This window comes from Impatiens glandulifera, chromosome 2 (assembly GCF_907164915.1).
Source record: "Impatiens glandulifera chromosome 2, dImpGla2.1, whole genome shotgun sequence".
In the NCBI taxonomy this organism is placed as follows: Eukaryota; Viridiplantae; Streptophyta; class Magnoliopsida; order Ericales; family Balsaminaceae; genus Impatiens; species Impatiens glandulifera.
The window spans coordinates 43,289,603-43,310,122 of NC_061863.1; the positions used below are offsets into that span (position 1 = coordinate 43,289,603).

Genomic DNA, 20,520 nt, shown 5'->3' on the forward strand with positions numbered 1-20,520 from the left:
TCTGCAATAAAGCATCACCCTTTTGCATTAACATATTCACAATTGTCTTTTATAGCATGTAATTAAACATAGAGTAAAAGAGAAAGTCATTACATGACCACGCATAAAAAACATTAAAAGTCTCGCAACAGATTACAAAAAACCGTCATAAGAATTTAATATTCTTCCCTTCCACAACTGCCCATGCGACTCAAAAATATTCTATCACTTTACATTTAGATTTCACAGTCATCAACCAAGTTGAAATGAATAAGATGTAATGAACAATATACAATCTGATTTAGTGCACTAGTTAGTCTGCTATGATAAAGTAAGATATAAAGCAGTTTACAGAAAATTAGTTTAAGCAAATGTCACCATCATTTGTCACAAAATAATAGCATTTATGTATACTAGTTCTGAAATCAAGATAATGAGCTAATTAACTAATCGATAAACCACTTAAATCATTTCCAATGATTTCTTTATTTATCAGTCGCTTATAAAATCACCTTATGCTATATATGTATTAATCATGATCTAAATTTGCATAAAATAGTTTATAAAACAACTATTAGTAACAACATTTTTTTGGTGAAATAGATCTACGTCCATAAGTGTTCTAAATAAACACACAATATAATACTGCAAACAAATAAGTTCTTACCAAATATTATAACTCGGTCGATTTATCTTTATAAGCCAAACAAACGAGGCCTGAGATTTTCTTTGAAGAGGAGCTGTACAACACTTATATATAATTCTGTTTTGGGAAGCAAAGGGAATTGATCTCCTTTTTCCAATTTGTGGAACCTGATGAAGTTTGGATAGCTAATTATGAGACAAGTAAGGTAATATTCTACGATGGGATATTCTGCTTGAATAATATGAGTATAGGTATTACAAATACTAACACTAAATTCATTCCACATAAGTTATCGGACTCGTTTCCATCAACATGGTTTACACATTCAATAACGACAATTCAGGTCAAAAATATCTAAGTATAAACAAGTTGAGATCTAGAATGGGTATAAAACAATTTTGGTAACATTATACAAAAATGTATTACCAATTACTATTCAAAAGGGCATATAATTTGAAATACATAGTTTAAGGACAGATTACAAAAAATCATCAATAGCTTATCAGTTTACTCAATATGTTTTTCAAAACTATGCAACAAATTCATTTGTCAAATAAAATTATAATTTTATCTAATCGGACTAAAAATGAAAATGTATTTATTTCTCAAAATAATTAAACTGATGATTTCTGATACAAAGACAAATTTAATAAGAAAAAATGTATATTATCATAAAGTTGTTACCTCGAAAGAGTATATCCATATTCCAAGAATTCACATGAATTTGAATCAAGTTCTACCCTATCACTAGCCCATAAATATTGGATTGGATTCCTTGTTTCTTCATCTAATGTCACGAGTATTTAAAATATCCAACGGAAAATGAAAAAAGAATGTATCCAAATTCTACGATTGGAGATGTTGAAAGGTATTTTGTAAAAATTCTTCATCCTCTCCATTCTGTCAAAACTCTACGCTGTACACATAAAGTAGACGCTTGCTCCTCGGCTTCGGTGTCATTCACAACACCTCTGCACCTTTGAGCACCACAGTAACATGCTAGTTGCTCACCTATCGAAAAAAATCTGCAAACCAGGAATGTTTATTATGACTATCAATGCATCAACTGACCAGAGTAAATTAAATTGACATCTTGTAAAAACAAGCATACCAAAATAACATTACTAAACTATCACTAGTAAACAAAAAATAAAAATGTAACTGTTTTATCATGTAATTCCGTGACCCATTTTGTTCAACAATTGTGTTAGGAACAATGAAACACTTGCATAATCCTAATTTACGAGGTTTGAAAACTATTATGCAAGATTATACAGAGAAAAGTTAACAAAATATAATGGGAATAATAACAGTAGAAAAAGAAAAGAGAAGTTCTCAAACACAAATATGAAAATAAAATAGGACAGGTGAGTACTTGCAATAAACTACGCAAAGCAAATGAAGAAACCTGTAGTCATATGTGATTTCTTCCCATTGTTTAATATCTCTTTTTGCAAATATGATTATATGTTGATCACCGTTTGCACTTATAACTCTTGAGTAACAATTAGGCTGCAAAGATAAAGGTAACAGGCCAGTTAAGTATTGATAAGAAACTTTTTCCAGAATAAGAAACATAATGCTTAACTAATATGGAACTTAATCAAACAAGACTAATATATAATTAAATGATGAAAATCCACCTCTGTTAACAAAAATTGGATTACTATATTCTATAAATCAACACCTTGTCCCTCGGGGAAAAAGGTGGATATCCCCAGCCTCCCTGAGGTCCTGAGTTCGAACCCATCATACGGTAAGTTCCGCTCTCCTGGTTAATTGATTAAGTGTGTTTGCGGGCTATGTGCTTAACCCGCGGGAATTAGTCGCACTCTGAAGGAGAAGCGGAACCCAGCGTTCTAAAAAAAATAAAAAATCAACACATTGTCAATGACTTGCCCTACAAAATGAGTTCTTGGTAGGGCCAATGGAAGAGTGGAATAGGCAAGCCTATAAACACCTGGGTAGTAGTCAATGCTAGATGAACTAAACCATAAGACCTGTTTGATGTGGGTTATTTGAGATTAATTTCAAATAACCCACTATTCAATCAACTCAAAACCACAATCCCTTCTGTTTAATTAATAATAATTCATTATATATTTAAACCTCTAAAGTCCTTTTACCCAAATAATCTGGTTTTCAATAGCCTAGATCAAACAAGGTTATTCAAATAACACTAGATCAAACGAGGCCTAAGAATGGGCTCCATCCAGTACCTTGACCAAGATTGGTATTTGGTGTTTGTCCATTAATGCTAAACACACTTCTTACCAAGGAACATTTAAAATACATTAAATCCTTGAATGAGCTCAAGGAATCTCCAAGAACCATAACGGTAGTATTTTGGAATAAGGCAGTTAAAGACCCTCGTATAACAGTTGAAGCAGAACCAAAATAATTTTTTGGGAAGGCAAATAATTACCCACCCATACTTGAGCAATCTTAATCAATCCATATTATTAAAACACCTATCCATATGCATGACAAAAATAAGTGTAAGATGTTTACTTCACACGAGTGGTTAATCAAATGTGCCACACTTCCAGCCCTGGTGGCATCGATAACTTGTTCATCATCAACACGGAACATATAAGTTCCAGCACCCTACCAAAGAAAAGGAAGAAATAAATTAGTGCAAGGTATGATTACATTTTTTATGACTTCCAATTTCTTTTTAAGCATGTTGTCATATACAGAAGATCTAGAAGCAGTATCCAGCATGCAAAGGCAGAAGATAATAATATATGCGGTCTGCAATTGATGAACAATTTGCAAACCGGATGGAAATGTGCTTTTGAATACATGAGTTTATGTTTCTGTTACAGCTTCCCCTACAATAAACATAATTTTAATACAAGATAATAAACATCCTCTTTATTTTTATTAGGTCCGTCATTTATGTTGAATCATGTACTTTAGATTAAATTGATTTTCTCACCATTTTTTCAGGTTAGTGTAAACAATTGAAATAATGACTGGCCTTCATCTTGCTTGAAGGACAAACACAGCCATCAACAAAAAACAAGCTTAAACAGAAACTAAAGGCTCAAGGAAGCATCAAACTAGAAGTGGTTATAAAACAAAGAAAATAGTCGAGCTAACCAGACAAAGAAATAAGTGGTTATTTATATTACTCATAAATATCTCAATCATAACTTGAACTGACAATGATAGAGATAGGACAACAATGCTGACCATTCAAAGAGATAAATAGTCATTTCTTAAACTAACATCACCTCCAGTCGGTGACAGACATCACATTTTACTTAATCTTAAGGCCCTCATGTCCAAGTAAAATCTCTAGGCACATCCCCACTAACCACATGACCAGCCATAGCTAGCTAAACCTACTTGTGAAGGCAACTAATGCTTACCACATCACACACTTATTTCCCCTTTCATCACTCCTTTCTCTTACTGAAGTGGAACTAATATAACATCATAATCCCTCTCACAGATAATGCATGTTATCCTCGCCAGGTACCCTCATTGAAGATATTAGGTTTAGGGTTAAATGATTAATTAGGCTAATTTTGTTACACGTTATTCATATCTTCTCTTATAGCCTATATTACAAACATAACTGGGATCTTCATTGTAGTACAATTGTTTTGTTATTAGCAGAATTACTTTAACATTTTAACAGGTATCAGGGCTCTAGTAACAATTAAGGATTTCTTTGTCTGCCAACAGCGGTCACCATAGGCAATGTTCCTTGTACTACATATTATCCATGCTCTCATTGGTGCAGATGTTCTACTCTGGTTTCATGTAACCTGTCTTTGTCCACCCCAAGCAATTCGGAGGAATTGGAGAGAGAACCACAACCAGATTTAAAGGTGTAAAGTTAACATGCTTAACTGCCTAATTCATTAAAATTAAAACCTATTTGAATAAAAATAAAAATAAAAATCATTGACAACCTCTCTGACTCATCAGTTGAAAAATAATCCAACAAAACTACAGCAACTTGGATAGAAGTTTTCAAAACTTATAAACTGTTTTAATATAAATGTGCTGATACTATCTCAACTAATGTCATTGATACTACAATCGTGTTTCTGCATGATAAAAGATAGTAGAATGCTAATGGATGAAAAACTATTGACAACGTTTGGAGGCGGTGTGAGAGAAAATATTACACTGTTCATAATTTATAAAGATGCAGATGAAATTGATGATGCATGTCCATAATGAACTGTGACGAAGTAAAATTTAACTTACCACTAATAAATTGTATGTCAAATGTTCTCTTCTGTCTGCAATACAGGGTCTAACAAGTTCACCAGTATATTCAATTACCTACAACATGAAACATTTAAAATCTAGAAAATACATAGCTAGAATGAAAAAAAGATGTAAGAAGAGAGGCAAAAAGTACCATGTCTCCAGCTCTGTGGGGCAGTTTTGTAAAAATGCCATATCCATGTATTCTAGATTTACCTGAATCCGACCAGAACATTACAAACAAGATATACACAACTTAGAAACAATCTCTTGAGTAAAAGCACAATCAAGAAATAAAATTGGATTTTCCACGCATAGACATATAATACTTGTTACATTTGAAAACGAAATAACAAATAGAACTTCAAGTCTGACATAGCAACATGACAGTAATAGCCTTTAACTTGGATAATTGCAATAAACCTATTTACTGAATAGAAAACATCAATTCTCACCAAATGCCAGTCTCTTTTTAAAAGTTGCCCTCATGTATCTGTACTTCTCTGCCATGGAACAAATGCTTTCAGGAGCATTAAGCCGCAAAACATTCAACTTTTGAAGGCTAATGGCCACCTTAGAGACGGTGGAACTTGAAACTAATGAGTTGCCAAAGAATTCATGTTGTCTGTATCCACCCACTAAGTATGGCATGTTCTCTACATATAACCGTTTCAATGATGCAGCAGCCAGAACCTCAGGTTCTTTCCTACCTCTTCTGTCAGACCAATTGTACGGCTCTGCATGAAAAGAAAGATGAAGTCTACAGTTTAATGTATTGACTGAAGCATGTGAAACAACTTGTAAGAAACAAGAAAATGGTGACAATAAGAAACCGTAAAATAGTATGGGTTCAAGTTGAAGAATCAGAGAAGACAGGACATGAGCATCTCAGTAAATATATAGCAGAACAGATTTAATGCTTAAGTGTCTGGTGTCAAGGAAGGAGACATGCACAATAATGACTGGGTGGAAAAGAAAGCAGAAAAGATAACAAGTTAAGCTAAAGTATTCAACCAACCATGTAAACAGCAGTTAGGGTACATCATTTGGAGATGGGCACAAATTATAATATTACATGACTTTAACTAAATATATTTACAAAATAGAAAGAAAGAAAGAAATAGACTATAGGTACTTTTGGACTATTGGCTTCATCACAGATCAAATTAAATATAAAATTAATATTACAAAAGTAATTTTAGAGAATTAGCTTTTGCGGAGAATTCGAATCTCCCCAAAGAAAGATTTAATCCTCGCAGACATTAGCTAATCTGACATTTCTAAATAGTGTATCAAAACAAGAAAACAAAATGTAAGGGAAGCATGCTATATTACAAGAGTTTCTTAATCAACCTCACTACTAAAAATATATAATCCAAATTATATAAATATATATATATATTATTATGAGTACACATCTTGTTAGTGTTTAGCTTTAAATTTAACACATTGGTTTCAAAAACAAAAACTTTAAATTTAGAACATAAATATGTCAAATATTCTATTCTAATTTACCAATTTTCTTTTTAGTCATTGATACATGTTTCTATGTTATTTTGTAAAACTAAAACTTGTATATATAAGAATTGTGGAAAAGTGCTACTTCAATACTTACAAGTTAATTGTTAACATTAGGTTATTACAAGATATTTTTCAAAATTAATGTTATTAAGAATTAACTATAATATTATTTAAATTAATTAATTTAATCAAATCAATATAAATTTGTAATATTCGCAATAATATAATCAATGCACATACCTGTTAATCATTATAATAAAAAATATTATCTGAATAAATTAAATATATTGTGAAATGTCTGGAAACATAGTTTGATTATTTCAAAATTGTGGTTTGACTAATTAATGCATTTTGATTCATTTTCAAAGACATAAATACTATAAAAATATTATCTTCAAATTTTAATTAAAGGGTACATAATTTATAAAGAAGTTCAAATTAATTTTATTTTATATTGTAAGAATATTTTCATAAAATTATCATTACATTATTATCAAAAGCTTGTGTAGTTTTACCAGTGTATCATTATATGACTTAAACTAATTCTGTAATCATGTAGTGGAAAATGAGTGTTAGCACATGATTGACTAGTATTATAAATGGACATAAGTCTCCAAGTTTCACTAATACAGAATTGATAAAGAGCATATACCATATTTTGTGTATGCTAACTGAAATGCAAGAAGTTGATAATAACCTACAAAAAAAGACTAACAGAAAGAATTTTGTGCATTGAACATACCACAGCGAGCACAGCCGGAAGGATTGGTTGGGGGAGTGTAACCTTCCTGGCAGGTATCGGGCACAGTGCGATGATCAGCTTTAGATCGTTCATTACCCACAGGTCTATGCTTCTTACAGAAGGAGAGCAAACGAATGCATTGCCCATCCTCATCTTCATCCATAGAAATATTATGCAATCTTTCCTCAACTGCAAGCTGCACGATCATGATATACAAAAAAATATGAACAAAAAACAAGTAGATTAATGAATTGTCAATTTTCAGAAACAGTAATCAAACAAAACCAAAAAGCTACCAGCTAAAGATTTTATATAAAATAAACAAATGTAAATAAATAACCTCTGCGCAAAAGCCTGCAGCACGTGCGCACAATGGATGATATGCTACCCTGCAAGTATTGTTGGAACACTGCAAAAGCAATTCATAGTTTGAGCTTTCATGACCACTTTAAAAAAAATGTAATTTATAGTTACAAACTGAAAGTTTGCTGAAATTAAAATGAATTACTTTTAAATAGACAATCACCATCATTTTATGTTAAATCAAGTCACTTCTGTTTTTATTAGGTGCTAACAGCACAGTTGCTTTATGCAATGATCAGTGTACCAAGAAAAAGCAATTTCATTAAGTATTTAAGCTTCATATTACAATTCAGAAAACCACTATCTCCCACTAGCATATCCTATTCATGAGATCATCTAAATATTTAAATACAACAATTGGGCTAAAATTTAACATTTGAATAGACATGGTCACTATTTTTCATGTAAGAATCTCTCATTTTAAAGGAAAACAAAGCAAATGAAAAAACCCACTACTCTACGCTAGAGATGGGAAAACTGGACAGACATGGTGGGCCGGACACAAAAGAGTAGGCTGCTAATGGCACATGGTGGAAGGGTGAGCAGGCCCAGCATATTAGGAATGTTGGTGGCCAAGATTTGAAGCAAGGCCTCTATTGGTAGAGCATTCTCTGGAGTTAATGGCTGCCAATAGAAACCCTTGGTTCATACCTGGTACTAGCATGACATATAGACACATACACAAAAAAATTATAGAAAGGAAACTTGATCAGATAGAGTACTAGACCTATATTTATAGGCTACAAAATATAAGGTTAAGTTAACTAAATTAAATCAAATTTTCATAATAGGCCTACTTGGGAACAATTGATAATAAAGTGTATTGGGGCTGTATAAGCTTATACATGAGTGCAATAATTTGATTTTGAGAAATGGTTACTACAAATAATACTGACATATGTAATCATTTAAATTTTGAGAAGAAAAAACATCTGAAGGTGTTTCCAAATGAGGACATTATAATCAAATCCAGCAATCTAGGTATACTAGTTCTTTTGCACTTTTTTTTTAAAGGTCAGTTTTTCATTAAATGCAAGATGCGATTAAAGAATTACAGATGGAAGGGAGAAAAGAAACAAAGCAAAAGAAAAGAACAGAACAGAAGGAGAAAAAAAATACTAAATGCCAATAAGATCAAAAAATTTCCAACCCGTACAAAATTTGCACTTGCCTGTATACAAGCCCCATAAGCAACACCACATATACTGCACAAAAGCTTCCAGCGATCCTACATATCATATGACAGGATGGTTCAGCATTAAGATGATGCCTTATCAAGGAGATATAACCTTTCTTGAATCTTTGTAATTCTGCATGTTTATAAATTGGACAGGTTACCTTATTAATTCTATCAATTCCACCTATGGGTTCCATCTTCTTGATATCAGATAGGCAGGTTTCTGCAAGAAAAGAAAAAATAACCAAGGTTGTATGACAGATCAGATTATGGGTCAGAATCATTTTTTGCCAAACACATATCTAACGCATGCCAAGGAACCTGGAATCCACATAGCACAAGCAAGATGAGCCCACTGACCATCAGTTGTTCGTTTCATAGCACCACCTAAGCAAAAGGTAAAAGCCAAATAAACTTTGTGCCATTAAAAAGAACAATATTTGGTGATAAGGGTGAAAGAAAGAAAGATGTGCCACATGAAAATGTACCTGTGACAGGACAAAGACAACAGCAGATAGGAACCTGGGGAGCCTCTGGACGACACAATTGGCATAACCAAATAACCCCATCAACAGGCTCTACTTCACCATAACATCTAGTATGGACCTAAAGACATGACAAATATAGGAAAACTTTAAAATGGCAAACTGGAACTAGGAACACAACACTCCAACCACAACAGTAACCCCTCTCCCCCTTTTTGTAACATTTGAACGCAACTTGCGTTTATTTTATTGAAAAGTTGACCCTTTTCAAAAAACAATAATCAAGGAAGGTAGTGGTTGGTAACACAGTAACTTCTTCTCGTCTTATGCAAAGCATTTGTTTCAGCAAAATTAAGAATAGTAGGTGAAAAAATAGTGTATCCAAAATATCCTCACTTTCTGGTGAAAAATAAGTGTCAGTGGCATTAAGGAGTATGAAAAAAAATCTATAGTTTAAAAAAAGGAATGTGAAAGATAAGTTGCTATGACTAGAAAAAAAATGTTGATTGGTAGGAAAGAGGTTAGAAAATATAATCTATTTAAAACAAAATGGAACAAATAGGTTTAACATTTTAAACACAACAAAAACTGTGATCATGTAGTACATTCTGCTTTAGTGTAAAATGAAGAAAGCAATCACCATCATTCTACATTTATCGCACTGCAGAAACAAATTATTAACGTACTCCTGAAACAAGAACAAAAAAACCTGTAAGATACTGCCCTTCACAAAGCACTAATGAACTTGGAATAAAAGAAAGAAACACAATAATAAATAAAATAATCAAGGAACTGATAGGGCAAGAAGAACCACAAATATCGCGAAGGAAAATGGTATTTTATGAAAGAAACAAGAAGATTTATTCAGAATCATATTTCAGTCCAGTAGAGAAACACGGAGAATGTATTGCAAATAGTTACCATCTTACCTCATCCATGTGGCAAACAAGGCACTTGTCAAGGTCTTTCCACTTAACACGAACAGGTCTGTATCCAATAGGCAATTCTCTTGATCTTTCAGAAGCCATCTTGCATGAATGAGATTTTGATGAAGCTTTGGAATTTGATAGTTTCTGTAATCATGCCAAAAGTTTACACAAGCTATCAATTTCCCTATAATGCATCAAATAGGATTAGTACGCAATTTCTCGGTGCCTTGACACAAAAAAAAATCCCATCTTATGGATCCATTGGATCATCAATCAAAACCTATACATACTGGAAACAGAATTCGAGTTTTTCCTTCACAATATCAAGAAAATGAACAAACACAAATAGTTAGAAAAAAACTACCAGTTAATACATACTGTCGGGTGCCAAAGTAATTAAGCTTGACCTGAATGGCATGCTTAGCCAACAGAACCCCTAATCATGTTCCATATGTAAGGAATATTTAAATACAAAGGTTGCAACTGATTGCCAAAAGTTACCCATTGGTCATAAAAACTGAACTTAAATGATAAATCTGATTATACTTAGGACCTGATTCATATAGTCACATGTCACAGAAATAAACAAATAAAGTCTAGCCATAATCAAGTTCAAATTGGACAAAACAAGTCTTGTAATGTAGAGATATCCGCTAGTCTGAATATATATATATCTTTAATACCCCCATGTTGGTCAGCAACTCACAAACAACTAGGTATATGAAATCAAAATCAAGTCTTATTAGCTGGTAGCTACAGAAAAACATCCTTGAGGGTTAGGTAACTGTTAGCATACCAATCTGTATTTAGGACAGCATAAGCGGTAGAATGGCATTAAACAGATAGAGTAGAGCCCACCAGGCTCCACCAATGTTCATGGAAGTCGCAAAGGAAGAAACGATGTTCGACTTATGACTAGATCTGGAAATTCATCTGCATATGTTTTATAACTCAAAGTAGGAATGGAATTTAGATAGTACAGTTCTTTTGTGTAATCTGCCTTGATGGGGATTCTTTCCCTTGTCGTTGTTTGACACTTGGGACTTTCATGTTATATTTTTGTCATGTGGACACTTTTGGTTTCCCTTTTGTTCATAGCTTGCAGGCTTCTGAAATCATACGCAAGTTTTTTCCCACTTTTACTTTTTATTTATTGATTGCCACTGTTGGGCTTCCCCTATCAACACCCTCCCCACCTCCAAAAAATAAACCTTGTTGATTTGAAACCAGGTCAGAGAAGATATTTTACAGTGAGAAAATGAGAGTGCATGAGTTACCCTTACAATAAGAACAAAAGTCATTATTTAGGCAAGTTAACTCCAAAGACTAAGAATGTCATTGAACATACCTACATACAAAAACTAATATTTCATACCTCTCAAACATTTAACACAGAAAAAAAAATGTTATTCAAGAATCTAATTATAGAGATATACATACCCTAATAAGTTTTAATACTTCGGGGTTGGAGAAACCAAACATATCTGAACCAGAGCGAAATTTGCCCTCAGAAATAAAACTATGGTAGGAATCATTCATATCCTTTACACTATCGTAGACTTTCTGCCAGCAAGAAGATGGGGTAGATCCTTTAAACTGCAAAAAAAAGATAGGCCATTAGAAGATACAAAATTAGTTCCATGAGTTAGTAGTCATTGTACAACATAAAATAAGTTTTGCATGTAGGTTCACAACATTGCGTTTTTGGATGATGAAAGATTGCTAAATCAAAAGGAAATGTTTTAGAACAATATCAGGTTATCAAGAAGAGATTATAAAGCTTCATTTCATGTTGGAAAAATATAATGTTATCAAGAAAGTTTCGTATTGGAAAAATACCAGGTCATGAAGAAGAGACCGTAAGATTTGTATTGGAACAGTATCATATTATCAAAAATAGATAGTGTGACAAGAAAAGATGGCAACTCAGCACAAAGGGAACCCGGCTTCTTAATATTCCAAAACAAAACCAAAATAAGAAACACAACCATACAACAAATAATGCACAAGTTTCTTGGCCCACTTGTATGCTGTAATTTTGTTCCAATCACAGTGACTTGTAGTGTCTTAAAAGTGCATAAATATGGTCAGTTATCCATGTCATTGTTTTAGGATCAATAGAACACCAAGCTGTGGTTATGACAAATGAATCACCTATTATCAACATTAGCCCAAGTTTAGACCATATTTTTAAGACAAACAGAACGTATACATGTTTTCAGTCCATATATATGTTCTTAGAGGTTCAATTTTTGGTGGTCCTTTGGACTGCTTTAGATCAAATATCAGTCATACAATCATCACTAGTGAACATCAGATGTAGAGGTAGGAGAGAGAATTACTCATGTCAAAGATAACTTTCTCCCACAGACGGAGTTGTTGATATTTGTTAAACTTACTATAATTGTTTGACCAAAGATCTCAGGTTCGATTCTCACTAAGAACGCTCTGATTTTAGTGAGGTCATGACTCTGGGGGTCGTGCTAGCTTCCCCTGGGGAATAAACCCCGGTCATTAAAAAAAAACTTTCTGTAGTGAGAACATTATGGAACTGTTTGATAGAACTGAAAATAAGACAGTGAACACTGCAATTAAGTACTGAATAAATAAGTGTTAGAATTTGTGTCGTGAAAAAAAATTTGTATCCCAATTATAAGTATAATCTGCAATCTTAAGTTTAGCATTAAGTACTGTTTTGCCACACAGCTGCAACCTCAAAACAGTAAAAGGAAGTCACAGCCCAACAACCCATATCAGCCTAAAGTCATAAGTTTTATACAAACATTGAATTAAATTGTTTAAACTGATGAAAATAAAGCCTTGCACCGAATGCAACTAAAATCAACACGAGGAACTTCAATATTTTCAAATAGGGCTTTGATTGTAAGAGTCAAATACCTGTTCCCCACCATCTATTGTAACTATAAACAATGGACGAGTCCTTGCAGCATTATCTCTCGTGACCTCCATCTTATAAGTGGTACATTGGGTTGGGTCTGATGCTGAAAATAAACAATATTAGGAACTGAAAAATGAAAACATATGCACATGTAGCAGTAATTATAAACAGAAGTCTTATAGAATGTTTAACCAAGTGACTCACATGTCAATGATGGAAGCTTCCTCACAGCAGTGTATCCTTCAGGCCAGATGAATTTATCATTCTGAAAATGCTTTGAATTCACAATTTTTCCTGCAACAGTTGCAATTAGATATTATTTTAGTTTCTCCCTTAAAAAAGGAATTTGTTATGCTAACAATCAAATGTCACGACATGCATTAAATTCAATTTGTGTATTATAGTTACCACTCATTAACTACCATGCTAGCAACTCAGTTATACTGCCATATTTTCTAATAATATTTTAGAAGAAGAAAAGCTAGTTACTATGGTTTACCAATTACTTGAGAACCATTTTTTTTTCCAGAAAATGATCAAAATAACGAGAATATAAATCATGTTTCTAACAGTCTTGCACGAAACACCTCCCCGCATGAATGAAGATAGAAGGGGTTATGTCTGCTATAAATAAACTAGTAGCAAGTAATAGTACTGCACCATAAAAAATATAGATAATTTACCAAGAGTTATCACTTGAAAATCTCCTATCTGTAGAGGAAAGCTTTCAAAATTCTCCAAATTACTCTTCATATTTTCACCCACAAAGCAATCTTCATCTGAATCAGCACCAAATTCATTATCCCGGCTTCTTCTCTCAGAAACATCGGTATTGTTGCTATTTCGCGTATGTAGCATTCTTTCAGGTAGCTTCTGCTCACATAGATACCTAATAGGAATTTGTTTTGGACAAAAGGTCAACATTAGAGAATATGCAAGAACCTAAACATTAATTAAGCCTCATTTGTTTTAATTAATGAGTTTTAATATGCAAGAAGTGACAGGAGCAACCAAAAAGTTGCATACAACTACTTCCTGGCTTTAAACACAACTTTCGTGGAGACAGCTCAAGTTTCACATCTAAACATGCCTACAAGGAGAGATAGCATCAAAAGAGAATGCTCATATTTACTTCCATGCTCTGAGTTGTAAACTAACATCAGTAAATAGACAAGAAATTTATAAGGTAATAATCCAAGAAACATGTTCACATGGCAAGAAATCAGAGAAAATATCCCAAGAAAAGCTCACATTTTCGCTTCTTCTAGGCTTCGTACAAAATGTGGTTTCTTGCATTTCAGTTGGAAGGAGGAAAGAAGTCCTCTAAGAAATGAAATGACCTGTTTCATGTTTACCCTGTATAATTGCAAGTTGACAAAATGATATTTGAATAATCAAAGCAATATATTACAATCTAAACCAATTCAAAAACATATAGTAGAAAAGTGTTTCCTCAAAACCTCACACCTGGCAAAATCATGAGTTCCAAAGAACTGAACTGGAACAGATTTATTTCCAGCTCTATCTCTATTTAAACCCTTGCAATCAGTAATAAGATTTTCTTCAACAACTATTGCTGGCCACATAGCATGACCTGTATCATGCAATTGACAGAGAATAAATACACAATTGAAACCCAAACAATAGTGGTAAAAAATCAGCCATTGCTAACAGCAAAATATTATCAGAAAAGCAAAATGAGCAGGTTAAGTCTGGAGTGCAAATAGGTTCCTTAAAACTTTTCCATTGTCAAAGAAAGTTTCTAATCAACCAAACACAGCTTTGGTTAAGAAAATTATTTTATTCAGGGTTAGCACTGTCATACAAAACCTTATTCCCTCTGAATTTATATTGTCTACCGACAGCCTAGTCATGAAACCCAAATATAGGCAAGAAAATAACCACATGCTGCATTGCTATAGTACAACACAAAAAGACAATATAGACGAAGACAGAAGTTTTATCATATTAAAACCCATTAATTCATAGACTCAAAAAAATCAAAAGGCCCATTCAGTACATTTATGATACAGTGCATCAATGAGCTTACTCTTAGAAAAATAATATGTAATGTGATTGCACACATTAAAGTATCCAATTGGAGGAACACATATTATAATTAAGCAATGCAGAATTGTCAAATCTCAAGATAGGAATCAAGGGATAGGTTTAGTAAAGCATAAATATTTTGTCACTGTGATATGACAAATAAGTTTGGTGAAGATGAAACATCAAGATGAATGACATATATTGAGTTGGGAGACAGGACTCACCCGTAACTTTGGCCCATATGATATCCCCAGGTCCCAGCTCCTGGCAATCATCAAAACTGGCAGCTAGCACAACCATCTCACTGAAGTCATTTTCATTGATATCCGAGGTTATGGTATTGCAACTCAAGTTTAGTTTTCGCTCCTCTTCTCCAGAAATGAAAATTTTAATCTTCTCCCTAGACAAATCTAAGTTTTCTTCATCACCATCTTCATAGACAATCTGCACAAAATTCATGATTAATCTATTTGATGGGCCTCAAGGTGAACAATACAGACTTTAGAATTAGATATTAAAGTGTTTGGAAGAACTTTTCATACATGATGGCGATCAGTATCTGCATTATACCCAGAAAGGTGAGCAATGTACCACTTATCATCCAAAGGCCAATAAACCTGCTCCAAGAAAATGATTTTAAGATGTTGATACAAATCATAAGACACGATAGAAGTATTGAATACTGAAAAAGAAGAAGATTGCCTTGCATTTCAGTCCAACGAGCTTGTTGGCATTACTACTGTTGAACCCCAACCTGCAGCCAAAGTATAATCCATGAAAAAAAAAACTTTCAACTATCCATTAATGACAATAAGATAACCCACAAACATACCGAACCCATCTCTTGTTAGACGAATTGGGCAATGGGGACTCATCATTATTTCGATCATTGCCTAAATGGAGATTGTTCCTTCTCCTCTTGATGCCAGTGTTACCAATTTTTTTACTCGATCCATCAATCTTCCGTAATTTTCCCAATTTAACCTGCTCAGTGCTCTCTCTCAAACCCAATTTCCTCTTTCTCGTCAACCTCCCAGACCCATTTACAACATCCTCTTCCCTACAATTACCCTCTTCTACAATTTCCTTAACTTCCTCTTTAACTGTTACAAATGCAGCAGCATCCACAGGTGTCATTTTAGGGCGTCGGCAATAGACATGAACAACTGGCGGCCTCGACCACATAACATCGTCCAACTGATCCCGGTCATCAAACTGATTGTGACAGTTATCGTTGAGCTTTCGCACTTTAACCTTCTTAGATACAACATTAGACGATTTCCCACAAGCGGTTGTTGTTGAATACAAGTCACGAAGAGGAACATAGCGTTTTGGAGTCTCTTCCTCCCTTTCTTCACCGGTTTGTTCTGCATCTTCTTGCTGTAGCTTTTCTGGTAATCGTTCTTCTACAGCCATTTCAATAATCCCTTCAATCCCTTCCCGTTCGTAGTGAGAGAACTAAGCGGGAAGAGAATCACTACTCTCTCTTTATGGGTAATTTACAGAACTTTCATGAAAATTTGATAAAAATCTTTGCTTTAGTGTGTGTGTATTTTAGGGCTCAAGCTTCAAAATCAAGAAATTTCATTTTTGTTGTTTTTTTTAGTAGTGATGATTAACTGATTATAAAATTTATAAGTTTACTTTTTCTTAATAAATAAAAAATAAATTACACTTAAAAATAGACTTTACTTATCATCTTATTATTATTGTTTACAAAATTGGAATGAAATCTTTAAGTTCAATTATCATATTAGAGATGTGATGGATTATTTTATTAAGATAATAAATTACTATATTAATCTTTTTTTATATATTATAGTTTAATTAAAAAATAATAGCTAAATTTAATTTATTTTAGAAAAAAAAAAATGAATAAAAAGTCTTTAGTGAGATGAGAGGGAAATATTGTTTTGACCCAAATTGTCTTCAGTTTCCCGCCAAATGTAATAAATATAAAAATAAATAAAAATGAATAATCTTGTAAGTCTATTTGAGTAAATTATAAATTAACCCTTTAAAGATTTATAAATATTAAATTCGTCTTTGAACTTTTTATTTTTACTTTTAAGAAACTAGATCTTACATGTCTCTTAAATAAAATAGCATTTCAATTATTGTTTTATATAAATCTTTCATAAATTAGATTTATTTCATTAAAATAATTAGAAACATTTTTTTTTATCAAATTAACATATATTTCACTTTGATTTTAAATATTTTTTAAATAGGTGCTAATATAACAACAAAAAAATGTGTTTGGTGACACAAATGAAAAAAAAAATGTTTGAACTTAATTTTTATTTTGTTATTTTGATTAAAAAAATTTATGTCAAAATATCTGCAAAGTTAAAGGAGTTATTATTAAAAGATTGAGTTTTGATGGCATAATTCAAAATTAACAAATACTTTAAGAGTTTATTATGATCTATTCAATATTTAAGACGGTTAGAATTAAATGTTTAAATTAAATTAAAATAAAAGATTGTTTAATGCTTATATGTTTTAATTGTAATTAATGGGTCTAGTGATTAGCTGAGTGGTTGACTATTTCTTTATTTATTTTTCTAGAATATAGGTTTTATTTAATGCAAGTCTTAAGGCTATATTTATGCCTAATAATAAATGTGATTTGCTTTAATTAAATGAAAATAATGATTGTGTTATGTTTTAATTTAAAGTTAGATAGTAAATCTAGGCACAATTTGTGCTTGTGCCACCATTAAAAAAACTCATTTCAGTCTTTTTTTTTTTTTTTTTTCTTTTTTTTTATTCTTAAATTATTCTCCTCTTCATTCTTTATTTACTAAATATTTGTTTTATTTAATATGCTAAGTTTAAGTTTATTTATGCTTAAAACATGGTTCATATATATATATATATATATAAATTAATTTTAAATTATATAGTCACATTAATATAAAAAGTTTATAATTGTTGTTCATAATAATTATTTTATATAAAGTTATAAATTTTGTAAGTAAAAAATATATTAAATTAAAATATGTATTGAAAAAATAAAAATATATATATAGAAGAGTATTTAATTAAATAAACATTGATTTATTTTAAAAATGTTAATAATGAAAATTTTGAGGAGAATTTTAATTTTATTTTATTATAAAAAGATTAAAATATATATATATTATAATAAATTGAATAATATTATAAATAAAATAATTTTAATTATATTCTATCTATATATTAAAAAGAATAAAAAATAATTAATTATATATAAAATCAAAAACTTATAAATTTATTTCAAATAATATATTTTTTAATATAAAAAAATTAAAAAATATATTATTATTTAAATATAAAATTAATCAAACAAATAAATATAATTATTTACTTATTCATTAACTTGAATAATTTTAATTTTATTTATTAATATAATATAAAATAGTGAAATTAAAATAATCTATAAACTCAAAACATTATATACTTAAACTTCATGGGAGTTATTGAAGGCAAAACTCGGAACAAAAAGAAAAAAAAAAAACATTATTTTTTAGACATTTATGGTTAAGAGTACACATTAATAAATTTGAAACTCTGATCATTTGAAAACATGAAAAATGATGAATCAAAACCATAAAACTGCCATGAAATTACATGAAGGTCCATAGCTCACACCTTAACTTAAAATATCAGTCTTGAAGAAAATGGTCAACAGAAAACGGTATGAAATTGGATAAAAAAAAAGACTCTTCATTCTCCTTCCCCAATAACAACAGATAGAACAGCATTATCATTTCTGCAAATTTTGAAACATAATTCAGATAATAACAGAAAGCCTTTAGGAAATTTAAAACAAATTGAGTTAACTTACATATTTTGTTGAAGGCAGCAATGTCACAACTCTGGATATACTCGTTCATTGGTTCGACAGTGAGTTGATCCTCAATAAGAGTGTCAACAGACACAAGATCATCAACAATGGTCATCATAATTTGAAGTTTCTTAATCCCATATCCAACAGGAACAAGCTTGGCTGAGAATGATTACCACAGTAAAGATATTTAGGAATTTAAATTTCTATTTCAATTATATCAAACAATCAAGATATGGAAAAGAACATACAAGCTCCCCAGAGTAATCCTTCCATCTGGATACTTCTCACACACTCCTCAAGCTTCTTCATGTCAGTCTCATCATCCCATGGTTTAACATCCAACAGAACAGAGGATTTCCCAGCTGGAGAAAATAACACAAAATTTGTGAATAAATTACAGTTTAAGAAGTCACAATCAAGAAATACAGTTTGATTCATCTTAAACTAGGAAAGACCAGTGTTGAGAAAATGAGACATAGTGTGAGTATGATCAAACTGAAAAGTAATTGCTTAATGCTTCATACTAAATTTGAAATGAAGAACCGATAAATATTGAATAAATCAACCCATTAACGAGTTAATTCAGTCATAGCTTATTCAATTAAACTATATTCATTTGGTTTTATTTGAGCTGAATCTAAATAATTGATCTATTTTAGATAACAATCAATACTAAAAAATTAATTCTTACACTCTTTCTTTTTTGCAGAGGTTTTAACAGCTGCTGCACGTTCTTCTGCAGCCTTCTTCTCCTCTTCAGTTTCTTCACCGAACAAGTCAACATCATCATCATCATCATCCTCAGCAGCAGCAGAAGCCTGATTTAACAATAAGATGTAAAACATAATCCAAATCAGATACATCCTTTACAATCTCAAAACAACTAAAAATATTGTAAATAAATAGAGATGTAATCTTGCCTTAGAATCTGCAGCAGGAGGAGTGGCAATAGTTTCATCAACTACTGGAGCAAATCCTTCAATGGTAACACCACTGCCATCACCAGAAACACCTCTGCAAAAAAATTGAAATGAATTTTAATAATAACAAAACAAAAGAAATCTACTAAAGATGAAAATTTCAATGGAGAAGAAAAAAACTCACGAAATCCTCAAAAGTGCCTCAATATGGTGGTACCAACGAGAGGCATTCACGAAATCAGCAGATGGAGGCTTGGAAAGAGCAGCATGAACAACGATATCATCCTTTGAGGCTTGGTATCTGATCAATAGTAATAGTTAGATAGATCTAGTGCAATTCAACAACAAGAAACCAAATTGAAACTAACCCAGATATGTAACTACGTGTCAATAGGTACTCGTCCAACTTCTTGACGCCAGAAAGAGAACCCAGATCAAAGAATGTAACCGCCATTGATAGCAAGAGAAAAACAGCTCCTTCTGAAATCAAGTTCCAAAACTAAACAATTAGAGACTCTAAAAAGTGTTGATCCACTCAATTTTACGTCTTTCAAACCAAACCCATAATAGAAATTCACCAGAAAGTCTTGGTTATGGGTAAAAACTATACAGAAATGGAAAGAAATTAGATATTCGTCTAAATCAAACCACAAGACTGAACCTATAAGTCAAATCTACAGACGATTAATCAAAAGAACCGAATTGAACGCTAACTTACCGATGATAGAGAGATGAGAGTTCTAGT

General features: G+C 31.9%; 2 protein-coding genes across 2 annotated transcripts; both read right to left on the minus strand.

The window, feature by feature from the left end:
• Positions 1-1,270: 1,270 nt before the first annotated feature.
• On the minus strand, positions 1,271-16,548 carry LOC124925525 (histone-lysine N-methyltransferase ATX2-like). Its single transcript, XM_047465550.1, has 24 exons — positions 15,853-16,548; positions 15,723-15,774; positions 15,563-15,637; positions 15,245-15,464; positions 14,439-14,565; positions 14,223-14,327; positions 13,655-13,860; positions 13,176-13,265; positions 12,971-13,074; positions 11,513-11,668; positions 10,073-10,216; positions 9,784-9,831; positions 9,147-9,264; positions 8,980-9,045; positions 8,820-8,881; positions 8,653-8,709; positions 7,459-7,527; positions 7,119-7,314; positions 5,311-5,592; positions 5,010-5,071; positions 4,853-4,930; positions 3,137-3,232; positions 2,034-2,137; positions 1,271-1,650 (listed from the first exon to the last, which is right to left on the minus strand). Exons 1-24 carry the CDS (start codon positions 16,434-16,436, stop codon positions 1,512-1,514), a joined length of 3,240 nt encoding a protein of 1,079 aa, XP_047321506.1. The 5' UTR covers positions 16,437-16,548; the 3' UTR covers positions 1,271-1,511.
• Positions 16,549-18,513: 1,965 nt separating this feature from the next.
• Positions 18,514-20,297, minus strand: LOC124926181 (elongation factor 1-delta-like). The gene is made up of 7 exons (XM_047466362.1): positions 20,144-20,297; positions 19,960-20,076; positions 19,776-19,869; positions 19,547-19,673; positions 19,104-19,217; positions 18,853-19,014; positions 18,514-18,777 (listed from the first exon to the last, which is right to left on the minus strand). Coding segments are annotated over exons 1-7 (702 nt in total). The 5' UTR covers positions 20,230-20,297; the 3' UTR covers positions 18,514-18,775.
• Positions 20,298-20,520: the final 223 nt, after the last annotated feature.

What these genes read in the sequence shown, in the direction of transcription:
- LOC124926181 (XM_047466362.1), bottom strand. Translation starts at nt 20,229, where the DNA reads ATGGCGGTTACATTCTTTGATCTGGGTTCTCTTTCTGGCGTCAAGAAG. An exon ending in GAGGCACTTTTGAGGATTTC is followed by an intron (nt 19,870 to 19,959) that starts GTGAGTTTTTTT and finishes ATTTTTTTGCAG; the next exon opens with AGGTGTTTCTGGTGATGGCA. An exon ending in CTCCTGCTGCAGATTCTAAG is followed by an intron (nt 19,674 to 19,775) that starts GCAAGATTACAT and finishes TTGTTAAATCAG; the next exon opens with GCTTCTGCTGCTGCTGAGGA.
- LOC124925525 (XM_047465550.1), bottom strand. Translation starts at nt 16,436, where the DNA reads ATGGCTGTAGAAGAACGATTACCAGAAAAGCTACAGCAAGAAGATGCA. An exon ending in CATATGGGCCAAAGTTACGG is followed by an intron (nt 14,566 to 15,244) that starts GTGAGTCCTGTC and finishes TGCATGATACAG; the next exon opens with GTCATGCTATGTGGCCAGCA. An exon ending in TTGTCTTTGTCCTGTCACAG is followed by an intron (nt 9,046 to 9,146) that starts GTACATTTTCAT and finishes CCTTTTGCTTAG; the next exon opens with GTGGTGCTATGAAACGAACA.